A 15,021-nucleotide genomic window follows, 5' to 3' on the forward strand; every position below is an offset into this window, starting at 1 on the left:
TTTTCCTTGTCTGTGAAATGGGGATGGCGGGGGGAGTACCAGCTATATAAAACTTGCTATCAGTTCAGTTCAGTAGCTCAGTCGTGTCCGACTCTTTGCAACTCCATGAATCGCAGCACGCCAGGCCTCCCTGTCTATCACCATCTCCCAGAGTTCACTCAAACTCATGTCCATCAAGTCAGTGATGCCATCCAGCCATTTCATCCTTTGTCGTCCCCTTCTCCTCCTGCCCCCAGTCCCTCCCAGCATCAGGGTCTTTTCCAATGAGTCAACTCTTCACATGAGGTGGCCAAAGTATTGGAGTTTCAGCTTCAGCATCAGTCCTTCCAAACAACACCCAGGACTGATCTCCTTCAGAATGGACTGGTTGGATCTCCTTGCAGTCCAAGGGACTCCCAAGAGTCTTCTCCAACACCATAGTTCAAAAGCATCCATTCTTCAGCGCTCAGCTTTCTTCACAGTCCAACTCTCACATCCATACATGACCACAGGAAAAACCATAGCCTTGACTAGATGGACCTTTGTTGGCAAAGTAACGTCTCTGCTTTTAATATGCTATCTAGGTTGGTCATAACTTTCCTTCCAAGGAGTAAGCGTCTTTTAATTTCATGGCTGCAATCACCATCTGCAGTGATTTTGGAGCCCCAAAAAATAAAGTCTGACACCGTTTCCACTCTTTCCCCATCTATTTCCCATGAAGTGACGGGACCAGATGCCATGATCTTTGTTTTCTGAATGTTGAGCTTTAAGCCAACTTTTTCACTCTCCTCTTTCACTTTCATCAATAGGCTTTTTAGTTTCTCTTCACTTTCTGTCATAAGGGTGGTGTCATCTGCATATCTGAGGTTATTGATATTTCTCCTGGAAATCTTGATTCCAGCTTGTGCTTCTTCCAGCCCAGCGTTTCTCATGATGTACTCTGCATATAAGTTAAATAAGCAGGGTGACAATATACAGCCTTGACGTACTCCTTTTCCTATTTGGAACCAGTCTGTTGTTCCATGTCTAGTTCTAACTGCTGCTTCCTGACCTGCATGTAGGTTTCTCAAGAGGCAGGTCAGGTGCCGATGAGACTTCCAGATTTTCTCATCTCTTATCAGTTACCATACGTGAAATTGGCCTTATTAGGTTTTAACCTATACATTTGGCAAAGTGTGACAATCTCCACACCCATTTCACAATCACACACACAGATGTATATGCATACATGTTCCTTTTAATCCCAAACAAACAACAACATCTCTTAAAGAATTTTCCACAGTTTATTGTGATCCACACAGTTAAAAGCTTTGGCACAGTCAAGAAAGTAAATAGATGTTTTTCTGGAACTCTCTTGCTTTTGCCATGATCCAGAGGATGTTGGCAATTTGGTTCCTCTGGTTCCTCTGCCTTTTCTAAAACCAGCTTGAACATCTGGAAGTTCAAGGTTCACGTATTGCTGAAGCCTGGCTTGGAGAATTTTGGGCATTACTTTACTAGCTTGTGAGATGAGTGCAATTGTGTGGTAGTTTGAGCATTCTTTGGCATTGCCTTTCTTTGGGATTGGAATGAAAACTGACTTTTTCCAGTCCTGTGGCCACTGCTGAGTTTTCCAAAACTTGCTATAGTAACTTAAAAAAGTAGCTATCCCATAAAATTCCCTTCCCCATTCTCCAAACTGTGGCAACAACTAACATGAAGACAAGCATGTATGAGAGTTAACACTCAGTGTATGTGCGGATGAGACATCCAGATTTTCTCATCTCTTATCAGTTACCATACGTGAAATTGGCCTTATTAGGTTTTAACCTATACATTTGGCAAAGTGTGACAATCTCCACACCCACTTCACAATCACACACACAGATGTATATGCATACATGTTCCTTTTAATCCCAAACAAACAACAACAAAAAAAACCTCTCCATAATGAAGGCAAAAGATATAAATGTGATCAAAACACAAAATAGGATGAACTCAAGTACCAATACTAGGAATCAGAGTACTCTCAGTGATGCTGAAAAAGTACATATTGAATAAAATTTTAGAGTGTGTTGATTTATTGCTATTTTTCAAAGCCAGTATTGCTAAATTATGAAAGCAGGAAATGATAGGTATGTGTGTCATTGGTGAAAAGCAAAAATCACTAATTTCATCTGGGGCTTCATTAAGAGAAGTACGGCATCCAAAAAGAGGCAAAGAACAAGACATCTTTATTCAGCTCTGAACATCACATTTTAGGCCAAACATTAACAAACTAGAGCTTTGTCAGTGGCTCAGAACTAGAAAAAATTGTAATGGTTAAAGGCTAGTCTTTTCACAAATGGTTGGATGAACTCATCACATTTAATTTGCAAAAGAGAAACTGATGGTGATTACATGGAGCTGACACTCCTGTGCCCCAAAATGAACAGAGTAATCATGAAGCTTCACAACACAATGGATCTGATTATTATCTGGAAACACAGCTCAAGAGATCTTCCGGTAAAAGTGTGACCACAGAGGTCTGGGAATCCCAAATATAGCCAAGGTGATTTGAGGGTGAATAAAGTCAGGGAAGAGGTAACAGAACATAATCATAACTAAGCTGAAAATGGAAAAACTATTTAGAATTCTGCTCAAAGAAAGAATGTGGTATCAAAAGGGGAATACTCAGCATTAAGACTAGAAAAAAGACAAATTAAGTGGAAAGAATAAATTGGTACATTTCCAAGAAAGAAAGGAGAAAATCATTGAACTTGATCTGTTTTTATTTTACTCTCATTAAACAACCTCTTTATAATATGGTTTTCCATGTAGATTTCCGCATTTTGTTGTTTGTGTTTAGTGGTTAAGTTGTGTCTGACTCTTTTGCAACTCTGTGGACTGCAGCCTGCCAGGCTCCTCTGTCCATGGGACATCCCAGCCAAGAACACTGGAGTAGGTTGCTATTTCCCTCTCCAGGGGATCCCCCCTGGATATCTATCCCATAGACAGAACACAACTGCAGCACACCAATTCCAGTTTGCTTGATAATCATAATCTTCCCTTTCTCAGCAAAAAAGTACCAGAAGCCAGACTACACTGAACTAATAAGCAAGAAAATTATAAAGAAACAGAGGCATCAAGCATAGGACACTCTTTCAAGAAATCTGGCTGGGAAACAAAGGATAGTGTCATAAAGAGATCTGTTTCACTTCAGCCGTAATAGGATCTTTCCACCAGCCATTAAATACAGCCACTCTGCGGAGAGCTATGGGATAAACCAGTGAAGATGCACCAACCACAGTGTCAGTCCAGAGAAACAGAGTCTCTGTAAACGGAGACACTAACACGGGCAGCTTCTACTCATTTCCTCTGTGAGTGAACATTTTGGGTCCAAACAAATGGGTTTCTTAGAGTCTATTTGTTTTTTACTCTCAGAATACATTTTCCATAATGAAAGCCCAGTGGGAAAAACACAATTCAGTTTGCAATGTTTTAAAAAAAAGAAAAATCACTTTTCTGGAACATATATGCTTAGTTAACTGACAATTTAATAACAAGCTCTTGGAAAGAAGGCATATGTTTATATGTGAAATGACAAAATGATTTTTTTCTTTCTTTTAGCAATTAAACTTTTTTCTCCTAAGAGAATGATGTTTATTTCTCTTCATGCTCATGATGTTTTAATATGAACTTACCTTTTACTGGGAAATTTTATATTTAGAGCTGAGGTTTCAATCATGGGATCCCTCCCTGTGAATTTCAATATAAGAAAAATCTTCAACCTAGAATTAAAATATCTGTAATGTCCCCAAAATACTAGAAGCCTCTATCATAGTCAGAAGAATGTATACCTCAGTAGAATTTACAGCAGGGGTTGAACAGTGCATAGTTTGAATTTCACATTTTTTAATGCTGCTAGAAAAAGGATTTCAGCTATCTAGGACATCAGAACATGATTTCTTTTTTCTTTTATGATAAGCAGTTTTTAAATATCAACATTTCATTTTGTTTAAATTCCAGCCTTTTCCCTTGCTGTTCATGGTTATGTATCTGTTTGTAAATGGAAATGAGACACACCAGAATTTCTGACCAGTGATATGAAGCAGAAATGCATAGCTGTAATGTGTTATCTTTTCCTAAATTACATTTGGCACATAGATAGAACATGATTTGGATCAATCTTTTTGGTCCTTCTTACAACAAAGGTTGCTAACAATTGTCTGATTCTTTCCTTCTCCCCCCCAGCCCCTCCCCTATGTCTGGAGTTTGGGGATAAATCAAACCATCTTATCTAAATTTTTTTTTTTGGTCGACAGAAAACTCAAATATTTAAACTGAATTCCTTATGGGCTTACCCGCTTTTTTTTTTTCTGACTCTGATTATTTTTAAAAGATACAGAGCTTTAGAAATGTAAAGTGTTTTGAACTTTTAAGAGTTCTGCACTGATTGAGCAATAAAAGCTGATTTATGCTCTGGGATAGCATCATAAGATTTTATCACTGAAACACAATATAAATTAACCTTTCACTCAGACCTTCTGTGCATTCCTACTTCTCTCTCTTCACAATGTGCATTAGTTCTTATTTCAGCATATGCATAGATAAAGAACTATACTAGGTGAACATACCTTATTAATGGATACCTCTAACTGTGGGAAGAAGGAAGGAAGGAAGAAGGGAGAGAAGGAGAGAGGGAGAAAGAAAGAAAGAGGGGAGGCAGGAAGGAAAGAGTGAAAAAGAAACCAGAATTACAGTCAAATACCAGGATGACCTCAAAGAAACAACTTTATTTCTATTCCAAAACAACATATAGGACTCTGGCATTGGTTGTATGGAGTTAGGATAATCTTACAAATAAAAAACACATTATTTCACATTACAATGTCTAGATTTAAATTCCAGTCCTACTCTTTATCAGATGTATGGGCCCTGGGTACATACTTTTTCTCTATTTTAGGTCCTTTATCTGAAAAATGGGATACTCACGGTATCAGTCTCATAGAATTACTGTGAATTTTAAATAACACATGTAAAGAGTTAGAATAAGACCTGGTACATTGTAAGTGCTCAATAAATGTCAGTTACTTTCACTTTTCTTATCATCCTTCATGTTACTTAAAACCTTCATACGTAATCACTTAACACACTGAGAGTTACAGTTTTTTTTCATATTATGACCTTCTAAATTTTTTTTTTCTTCTGGGTTCATCTGTATTCTTTTATTTCCAAAAGTCTGCTCTTCTATTTCAACTTGACAGTTTGATTTTTTTTTTTTTACTCATCAGTAATCAAGAATTTGGGTGAGAAATCTCAATAAGAAAAATTTACCCTTCTAGTAAAATGTATTAATATTTATCAGATACTTAAGATCAGATTATAAAAGAAACCTTGTTTTTAAAATAGAGAAATAAACCTTTGCAAGTTTCCAGAAATAAATTCTACCTATTAACCAGATTAAATATCCATATTTAAATATTTCTATATTAATAAAAGTATTTATTTCAAAAAATGTAAAGCAAAGTTTATTTTTCTCAAAACATTAGCTCTCTGATTTTTTTAAACCAAAAGAAAACAGCAATTTAAAACTTAAATTTCACTGTAGCCCCATTCTTCTAATACTAAAGACAAAACTGCAGGTTAAAAAAAGAGAGAGAAAGAAATGAGAAGAGTAAGTTATAAAACACCCATGGTGAAGAAGGGGTAAGAGGGTTGTGACCAGACAATCAGCAGACTAGTCTAAGAGTGAGGAGCCAGAACAGAATATGTCCATTTGCTCAACTGATTTCTCAGCATCATCATTCATTCATCAATTCAAATCCAATAAAAGATCATTTAACCACAGCAAGTGGGGAGTAGAGGGGAGTGGGCAGAATGAAGGAGGAGTTCAGACTGATTTTAATCATTCTAGAAGAAACAACTAAAAGCATGACCCTTTGTGGGCAAGGACTTGCCTGGGCTTCCCAAAGCTGAGTCTAAGGAAAGGGCTCATGGTTGAGCCCCGGGGGGCATCCTTTCCTACTCTTTCAACAGTTTAAAGATGTCTTCAATACTTTTACCTAGATGCCATGATGACTAGGTTGGCCCACAGATCAGAGCAGGCTTAAAGGAACTTCCTCAGGGCAGGCGATCATGGTCTGCTGGGGAAGCTGGTGACTTACCCAAACTCATCTTGATTGGCAGGTTTTCTCTGCTTGCTGCCTCCACTAGGTGTCTCCGGACTTCCATCACTGCTTCTTTGTGCTTGGTGTTCAATAAGGCTTCCCACAGGGCTTTGGCTGCCGGGTCACTGCAATAAAACCACAAAAAGAGCTTTAGAGTAAATTTCTACTGAATAATGGAAAGGGTAGCAAGCAAAATAATTTCTTAAGCGTCTTTTTTGAGTACCAATGTAGTCCTTCTAACTGATGGACTCTAAGTATTAAAAATATTAGGATTAAATAAAGAATATCTGATCCATTCTAAGCAGCACAAAATGCTGAAAAATTAAGAAGACAGTAAAATCAAGCACCCTCAAAGTGGGAGGGAATCATACTATACTATGAGCAGTGTAGGAAAACTGTGTGATATCCTGAGAATTTGCATTTAAAAGTATTTCAGAGTAAAACTGAACACTGCTAGATAAGATATAAATGTTATGTAAACCAAAATTAAATGCATGTCCAAAACTGATGTGATTATAAGCATATTGATTTCAGATAATACACTTGTCTGAGAAACAGAAAGCAATCAGCAATGATTTATGATTCAATTTCTCCTATTCAAAAATTACAAAAATTACTCAACAGAATCCCTAATGAGTAGATTTCCAAGTGAATGGCAATCAGGAATTAGGTTAAGAAACCATGCAAGTAGCCCACGTAGGGGCCTTGGGCGGCAAGGACGGCGCTGACGAAGCCCTTACAATTAACCGTTGATAAGCGCACGAAGCACTGCACTGTGCAGGGTCTCATCTGGCCTCACTTCTCCAACAGCCCTCTGTCTCTCCCAACATGCCATGTCCCAATAATAAATGAGTACAGTGTTCTTTCCGGAAGATCGCTGCATGGAGCCAAGTATACACATTTGAAAAACTGAGTATAAAGAAACAAAGGTTACTTCTGTCCCTTCCTAAGGACATTTCCCTCTACTTCAAGCCCCAGAAATACTTCCTACTATTCAGTTAGTTAGCCATAGTTCAAACACTGATACATTTTTAAAAGTTTCATCTTAAAAGTTATATCTAATAAGATATTAACTTAGCTTTAAAATTATACCGAATAAGGTATAACTTTCACGTTTGAATGTGATTTGGAATAATGGAATGATGTATTTCAGGCTGAGTTTAGAGTCTGGCACATAATAACCTTTCATTAAAAGCAGTTGCTTTTATTATCATTTATTTTTTCCTCAGTGAACTAACATCGCTGCTCAATATATTCCACTTGTTTTGATCTGACCAAAACTATCATCATTAATATTAAAATTAATATTCTGTTTAATTTAAAGGAGCAGGTAAACTGCATGCCAAGCCCTATTCTCCATGGTTGGAACATAGACAAAAAAAAAAAAGCCAGGGCACAAGCTTGTAGTGATTTATTGACTGGAAGAATAGGCAGACATATGAGCAAAGAAATTAACCCCCCAAAAGAGCATGGTAAGAGGCATAGCCAACACTGACATAGATTTCTGTGGTAGCACAGAGGGGCTCCAATCCTCACTGGCAGGGCAAGGACTCAGACAATGATCTCTACCAGAAACGATGAGCGAGTACACACATACAAAAGCAGCCAACAGAAGAAATTATAACTCAAAACTGGAAATTATATCTCAATCTTCAAGAAAGATAAAAATCTTAGCCACAAAACAAGAGGAAGGACATTTCAGAGCGTTCAAAGCCTAGGTCTTAAATGACTCTAAGAAGCACTGGTTTGTTTCATGCTAAGGTGGAAGGGGAGGGGCAGCAGATGTAAGTGTGAAAGAGATAGTGGGAGCTACTCTGGGGGGGCCCTGCATCCCTTCCCAGGGTTCGCTGACTTCAGCTACAAGTTACAAGAAGGCAAGAAGCAGGTGACCGATTTCGCTTTCTGAAAGAGTAACATAGTTCAGCAGTCATGAACAAAGTTTTCATCATCATTCAAAACTAGGACTACATCTAGACATGGAACCTAAAAAATAATACAAGTGAATCTATTTACAAAGCAGAAACAGACAGATATAGAAAACAAATTTATGGTCACCAAAGAGCAAAGGGAAGAGGGGGAAGGATAAATCAGGAGTATGGGATTAACAGATACACACCACTATACATAAAATAGATAAACAACAAGGATTTACTGTGCAGCACAGGGAACAATATTCAATACCTTCTAATAACCTATAATGGAAAAGAATCTGAATATATAATTGAATTACTTTGTTTTACACTTGAAACTAACACAATATTGTAAATGAACTACACTACAATTAAAAAAAAATAGTTTTAACTAGATCTATTTGCTATGGGGCTTTGGGAAAATTACTTAATTTCTTTAAAGCTCTGAAGGCAATGGAGAACCACTGAGGAATTTTGAGAAAGGAAGATACACACCTCCCAGTTTCCAAAATTTATAGTCTATAGACAGCATATTAAAAAGCTAAGACATTACTTTGCCAACAAAGGTCCGTCTAGTCAAGGCTATGGTTTTTCCAGTGGTCATGTATGGATGTGAGAGTTGGACTATAAAGAAAGCTGAGCGCCGAAGAATTGATGCTTTTGAACTGTGGTGTTGGAGAAGACTCTTGAGAGTCCCTTGGACTGCAAGGAGATCCAACCAGTCCATCCTAAAGGAGATCAGTCCTGGGTGTTCATTGGAAGGACTGATGTTGAAGCTGAAACTCCAATACTCTGGCCACCTGATGCGAAGCGCTGACTCATTTGAAAAGACCCTGATGCTGGGAAAGATTGAGGGCAGGAGGAGAAGGGGACAACAGAGGATGAGATGGTTGGATGGTGTCACCGACTCGATGGACATGGGTTTGGGTGGACTCCAGGAGTTGGTGATGGATAGGAAGGCCTGGCGTGCTGCGGTTCATGGGGTCGCAAAGAATCAGACACGACTGAACGACCGAACTGAACTGAACTGAATCAATCACTTCCTACTTTTATTTTCCAAAGCTCCTAAACCACAGAGATTTCTCCTATACTCTCAACTCTACACACAGAACCTCTAGAGTAGAAATTGACTGTCCTCTTCTTTTCCATGGGGCTTTTCTGGTGGCTCAGCAGTAAAGAATTTACTTGCAATTCAGGATATGTGGGAGACATGGGTTCAATCTCTGGGTCGGGAAGGTCTCCTGGAGAAAGAAATGGCAACCAACTCCAGTGCCTGGGAAATCCCATGGACAAGGTAGCTTGGCGGGCTACAGTTCATGGGGTCGCAAAGAGTTCATGGGGTTGCAAAGACAGGATTGAGCAACTAATGCTCTTGCTTTCTTTTCCATGAGAATAATAGTGTCTCCAAGATCACAACAGGTTGGGCAATGCTGTGGCTGCCCCATCAGACTACCGTAATGATTAAAATGTGAGCTCTGAGGTCAGATAAATCTGGGTTCCAACCCCAACCATCTTCCCTTCACCCACAGCAATTACATGGCCTCTGTGAGCCTTCAGGCACTCCAAGCACAGGGACCTCTTTCGCTCCTTTGCCAGGCATTTTCTTCTTACAAACGTTCCTCTCTCTCTTCAAGTGTCAGCTGAGATGTCACCATTTCAGAGAAGTCCCTCCTTACCACCAGTGTAGAAGAGTGATGAGAACCCATCGCAGCACCTTTTCCCAGCACACCCTTCCACCTATGGGGTTTTATTAGCCTGCATAATCCATATTACCATTGACTCATTCTAGGTTTCCATGTTTCTCTTTGTTGTCTAGCTCCCTCATTGAAGGTAAGGTCCTTCTGTGAAGGCAGAGGTTCTTTTATACTCATTGCTAATTCCCCATTACCTAGAACAGTGCCAGGCTGTGGTAGTTAACACTCAACAAACAGTGAATGAACAAACAATGCTTGCTAGTTGCATAGCCTCACGCATGTAACTAACGCTCTCTTATTCTCCGTTTCCTTGTCTGTGAGATGGAAGTAACATAGTGACTACCTCAGAAGGTAGTTGAAGGGTTAACTAAGATAATGCACATAAAGCACTCTCCTGATTTACAGTAAATGCATTTGTGTGGTTGTTGTGGTTGCTATTACTATTGCTATAAAAGGTATTGTTTTAAAATTCAATATGCTTAAGGGTTTGTGATATATTAAATGAATCTGCTTAATTACACTGAGTATGTTTTTCACACAATCTCGATTTGTTCATCTGTACTGAAGCCACTGGGGTCTTGTACTCTCAGGCTCTTTTCTATTAAAACACTAAGAGAAATACACAGTTTACACAGTCTCTAACACTGATGTGGAGCTGGGTCATGAAAACTGTTTGTTGATATGAACAATTCAAACTCTCCAGATACTACAGTTGCTAATGTCTACTTTCTGTCCAAAACAGTTTTCTAAACATATCATACCCCCCACATTGAACATGGTCATCATCAAGCTTACCAAGTTAACATTCATGAACTAGCTCTGGTTCTCTGAAAAATCAGAGCTGAACAAGATCAGACTTGCCAGCAGCTCTACTGTGTCCTGCAACCACTTCTTCACCAGGTCACGCTTGCTGCCACTTGGTGGCTTACACACATACTGAATGTGTAAGCATATATCAGCATCGGAGCTGAATGTGTTCACAAAATGTGTTCTCTGATGTGTTCACAAAAGTTGATTCAATAGACATTCAATAGACATTTCACACATGAAATCAATTCCTGATGTCCAATTTCATGTCAAGGAAAGTTTACTGAAATTCACATTATAATCATGATAATATGTTTTAAATAATTCTCTGTCCTCTCTGAGAGTACAAGCTCTCTGTTTTCCCAATGAGGGAAAAAGCACTACACAGAGGGCAATCACAGCAGGGCCAGTGTGGCGCACGGGTGCTAGCAGCACGTAGATGGGCAGAAGCACAGGATCTGGATCCCAAACACGAAGGGCTCTACATCCCTAGCAGGGTTACTTAAATGCATGTTTCTTCCTCTGTTGTCTGGGCATGGTAATAGTACATATTCAGTGGGTTGTTATGAGAAATGAATGTGCTAGTATATCTAAAGACTTAGGACAATGCTTGGCACACAGTAAGTGCCCCCCAAAACACAGCAGTAGCAGCAGCAGCAGTAGTACTAATAAAAAAAAAAAAATCAGTCAACAGACATGAAGAACAGAGTTGTGGTTGCCAAGATGGGAGTGCGGATTGGGGGTTTGGGATTAGCAGGTGCAAACTATTGTATACTAGATGGATAAACAACAAGGTCTTACTGTATTCATAGTACAGAGAACTATACTCAGTATTGTGTGATAAATCATAAAGGAAAAGAATATACATGTATAACTGAGTCACTTTACTGTACAGTAGAAATTAACATAACATTGCAAATCAACTGTTGTTGTTGCTCAGTCGCTCAGTTGTGTCAACTCTCTGTGACCCCGCTGACTGTAGCCCACCAGGCTCCTCTGTCCATGGGATTTCCCAGGCAAGAACACTGGAGTGGGGTGCCATTTCCTTCTCTAGGGGATGTTTCCCACCCAGGGATCAAACCCATGTCGCCTGAGTCTCTTGTACTGGCAGGTGGACTCTTTACCATCTGAGCCACCAGGAAGCTAAAATCAACTATATTTTAACAAATTAAAAAAAAAAAAATCAGTGGTCAGGATCTTCTCATAAGATATATAGAAGGAAGCCTGTTTTAGAAGTACTTTCATTTCTTCTACAAAATTATATATACATATGGATAATCATTGTCAGTAGGTTCATTTTCTAATATGAAAAGGTCAACAATATATAGTGCAAAATTCATAATGAAACATGTTAAGACCAACCTAACCAATCCCCCTACATAAGACACTTTGATGAATTTTGATTTTCAGGAATAAGATAAGAAACTTTACTAAAGATAGAGACTCAAAGTTTTAGGGAATTAGCGTTTTCTGTACAAACTTTTTAAGCAATGAGTTAGGTACTCATCAATTTAACAATACTGAAATCCTGTAGATTGCACACAAAAAGACATTTTAAGACTACAACTTTTACTTTTACAAGGAGTTCAGGTTCTATAAACACTTCCAGACTGACTTATAAAGTGGATGTACAACTTCAGGGGTAGAAGTGAACATCAGAAATAATGCTAACCAACTCTACATCTTCTGCAGGATGCTACTTAACCCAACACAAACAGATATAAATCTATCATTAGTTTTTGAAGGCATCTAAAGAAAACTTTATGAGAAAAACATTACAGCTTCAAACAAATCAAACTGTTATTAGATACTCTTTATACCAAATCTAAATCCTTTGTGCTCTACTGTAAACCAACTCCATCATGCTTTATCTTTTAAATTAAGGAACAGCTGGACAACACCTTTTAAAAAAAATCTTTATATTTTCTATTGGGTTATAGCCAATTAACAACATTGTGATAGTTTCAGGTGAAAAGAGAAGAGACTCAGCCATACATATACATGTATCCATTCTCCCTTAAACTCCCCTCCCATCCCAGCTGCCATATAACATTGAGCAGAATTCCATGTGTTTATACAGTAGGCCCCTCATTGGTTATCCATTTTAAAAACAGCACTGTGTACAAGTCCATCCCAAACCCCCTAACTATCCCCTCCCCACATCCTTCTCCCAGAAACCATAAGTTTGTTCTTTAAGTCTGAGAGTCTCTGTTTTGTTAAGTCCATTTATATAATTTCTTTTTAGATTCCACATATAAGGGATGTCATATAATATTTCTCCTTCTCTGACTTACTTCACTCAGTATGACAATCTCTAGGTTCATCCATGTTGCTGCAAATGGCATTATTTCATTCTTATTCAGTTCAGTTCAGTTGCTCAGTCGTGTCAGACTCTTTGAACCCCACAAACCTTAGCACACCAGGTCTCCCTATCCATCACCAACTGCTGGAGTCCACCCAAACCCATGTCCATTGAGTCAGTGATGCCATTCAACCATCTTGTCCTCTGTCGTCCACTTCTCCTCCTGCCCTCAATCTTTCCCAGCATCAGGGTCTTTTCAAATGAGTCAGCTCTTCACATCAGGTGGCCAAAGTATTGGAGTTTCAGCTTCAACATCAGTCCTTCCAATGAACACCCAGGACTGCTCTCCTTTAGGATGGACAGGTTGGATCTCCTTGCAGTCCAAGGGACTCTCAAGAGTCTTCTCCAACACCACAGTTCAAAAGCATCAATTCTTCAGTGCTCAGCTTTCTTCCTAGTCCAACTCTCACATCCATACATGACTACTGGGAAAACCTCGTACTAGCCTTGACTAGACGGACCTTTGTTGGCAAAGAAATGTCTCTGCTTTTTCATATGCTGTCTAGGTTGGTCATAACTTTCCTTTCAAGGAGTAAGCGTCTTTTAATTTCATGGCTGCAATCACCATCTGCAATGGTTTTAGTAATAGTCCAGTGTATATACGTACCACATCTTCCTTCTCCATTCCTCTGCTGATGGACATTTAGGTTGCTTCCCTGTCCTGGCTATCGTAAATAGTGCTGCAGTGAACACATGCACTGCAAGGTGAGTGTATCCTTTTGGATTGTGACAACATCTTTTTAATAATTGAGCCCAGCCAAAAACAATTTTTTTCATGGGTAACTTAAGGAAGAGTTTTTAAAGGTAAATAAAAGATGAGTAAAAAACACCATCACTACATTCCATTTTAGAAACATTTCAGAATTTAAAAAAGAAGTTATGTCCCACGCAATCCTCACCTCATAAGCTAAGCCATTATCACTGCCCCAGTTTAAAGAGCCTCAGAGAAGCCAACTGACTTCTGTAATGACTCAATCAGCATCTGGTAAAACCAGGTCTCATACCCAAGTTACTGGCTCTGATCCAGTAATCTTTCTACTATGCCGTGCCGTGTTGCACTACACAAATCACTAGGGAGAATTCATTACTCATAATATCAATTATTTTAAACTTTTCATGTCAGCTTTCTTTTCCAATTCTTAATATACCCTCTGTTCTGCCTTAGAGAAGAATGAAGTAGATCCACATTCACTCATGAAGCAGGTGAAGTTTGCTCTCAGGATTTTGCACACTTTTTATTTTAAACAATATCATACTACTTCCCTTGTAGGTCACCATTAGTCACTGATAGTCCTTGCGACACAATGACCATCATGTCCCACTTTTAGACAACTCTCTTCTTTAAATGTTTCTAAGAAGACTTGCTGAATTTTAAGTCAACATATATATAACATTTATGTAACTGAACTGACAAAAAAATCAAAGTCTACATTGCCCTGAGATATTATTAGCTCTTATTTGATGTTCATTATATCTTTGGGAAAGAAAGAAGAAATGGCCTCCAGCTATTTTATCACTGATAAAAATGGAGACAAAATGAAGCCACCTATCTAATATCCCATTGTTAACAATAAAGGAAGGAATATGTAGATAGAGGAACTAACACTCAAAGCACCAATGAGATGTTTCTGTGATCTTTTACCAAAAAGGTAAAGTAAATATACCTTTGGTAAAGTAAATATAAAATATAAATACCTTTATATTTTATAAATATTATTAATCTATTATTGTGATCATTTTCATTTATTGAAAAATCACTAATATTACTATATTATCTTATTGATCAACAACTCTCAAGGGTAAGAATCATTGCCACGTTACAAGTGAGAAAGCTGAGTCTTAAATAAAATTATGTACCCAAATCACACAGCCAATAAATGAGGATTTGTACCCAGGTCCCTGTGAACTCCAAAATCTTACTATTTTACCACAGTTCTACACTATTCTGTAAAACAAAATGCTCAAACTAGAATACTACTGAGATTCCCAGGATCTCTAACAAGCCATATCCACACGGTTTTCCTTATGCCTTGGTACTCTGAGTTCACATGTATGAATTTGATTAACTGTGTAACACAGTGAAAGATGGGTGAATATCCCCTGCTGTTACTTTTATTAAAACCTTTTTTCTTCTTCACAAG

At 38.4% G+C, this 15,021-nt stretch overlaps 1 protein-coding gene across 2 annotated transcripts in view; it reads right to left on the reverse strand.

The window, feature by feature from the left end:
* Positions 1 to 15,021, reverse strand: part of SCFD2 (sec1 family domain containing 2) — a 395,759-nt gene that overhangs the window by 340,937 nt on the left and 39,801 nt on the right. For both annotated transcript variants that reach the window (XM_055588555.1, XM_055588554.1), the window contains exon 3: positions 6,105 to 6,232. In XM_055588555.1, coding sequence (XP_055444530.1) covers positions 6,105 to 6,232 — 128 coding nt within the window. The remainder of the gene's footprint in view (positions 1 to 6,104; positions 6,233 to 15,021) is intronic.

Source organism: Bubalus kerabau, chromosome 7, assembly GCF_029407905.1.
Source record: "Bubalus kerabau isolate K-KA32 ecotype Philippines breed swamp buffalo chromosome 7, PCC_UOA_SB_1v2, whole genome shotgun sequence".
Lineage (NCBI taxonomy): Eukaryota > Metazoa > Chordata > Mammalia > Artiodactyla > Bovidae > Bubalus > Bubalus kerabau.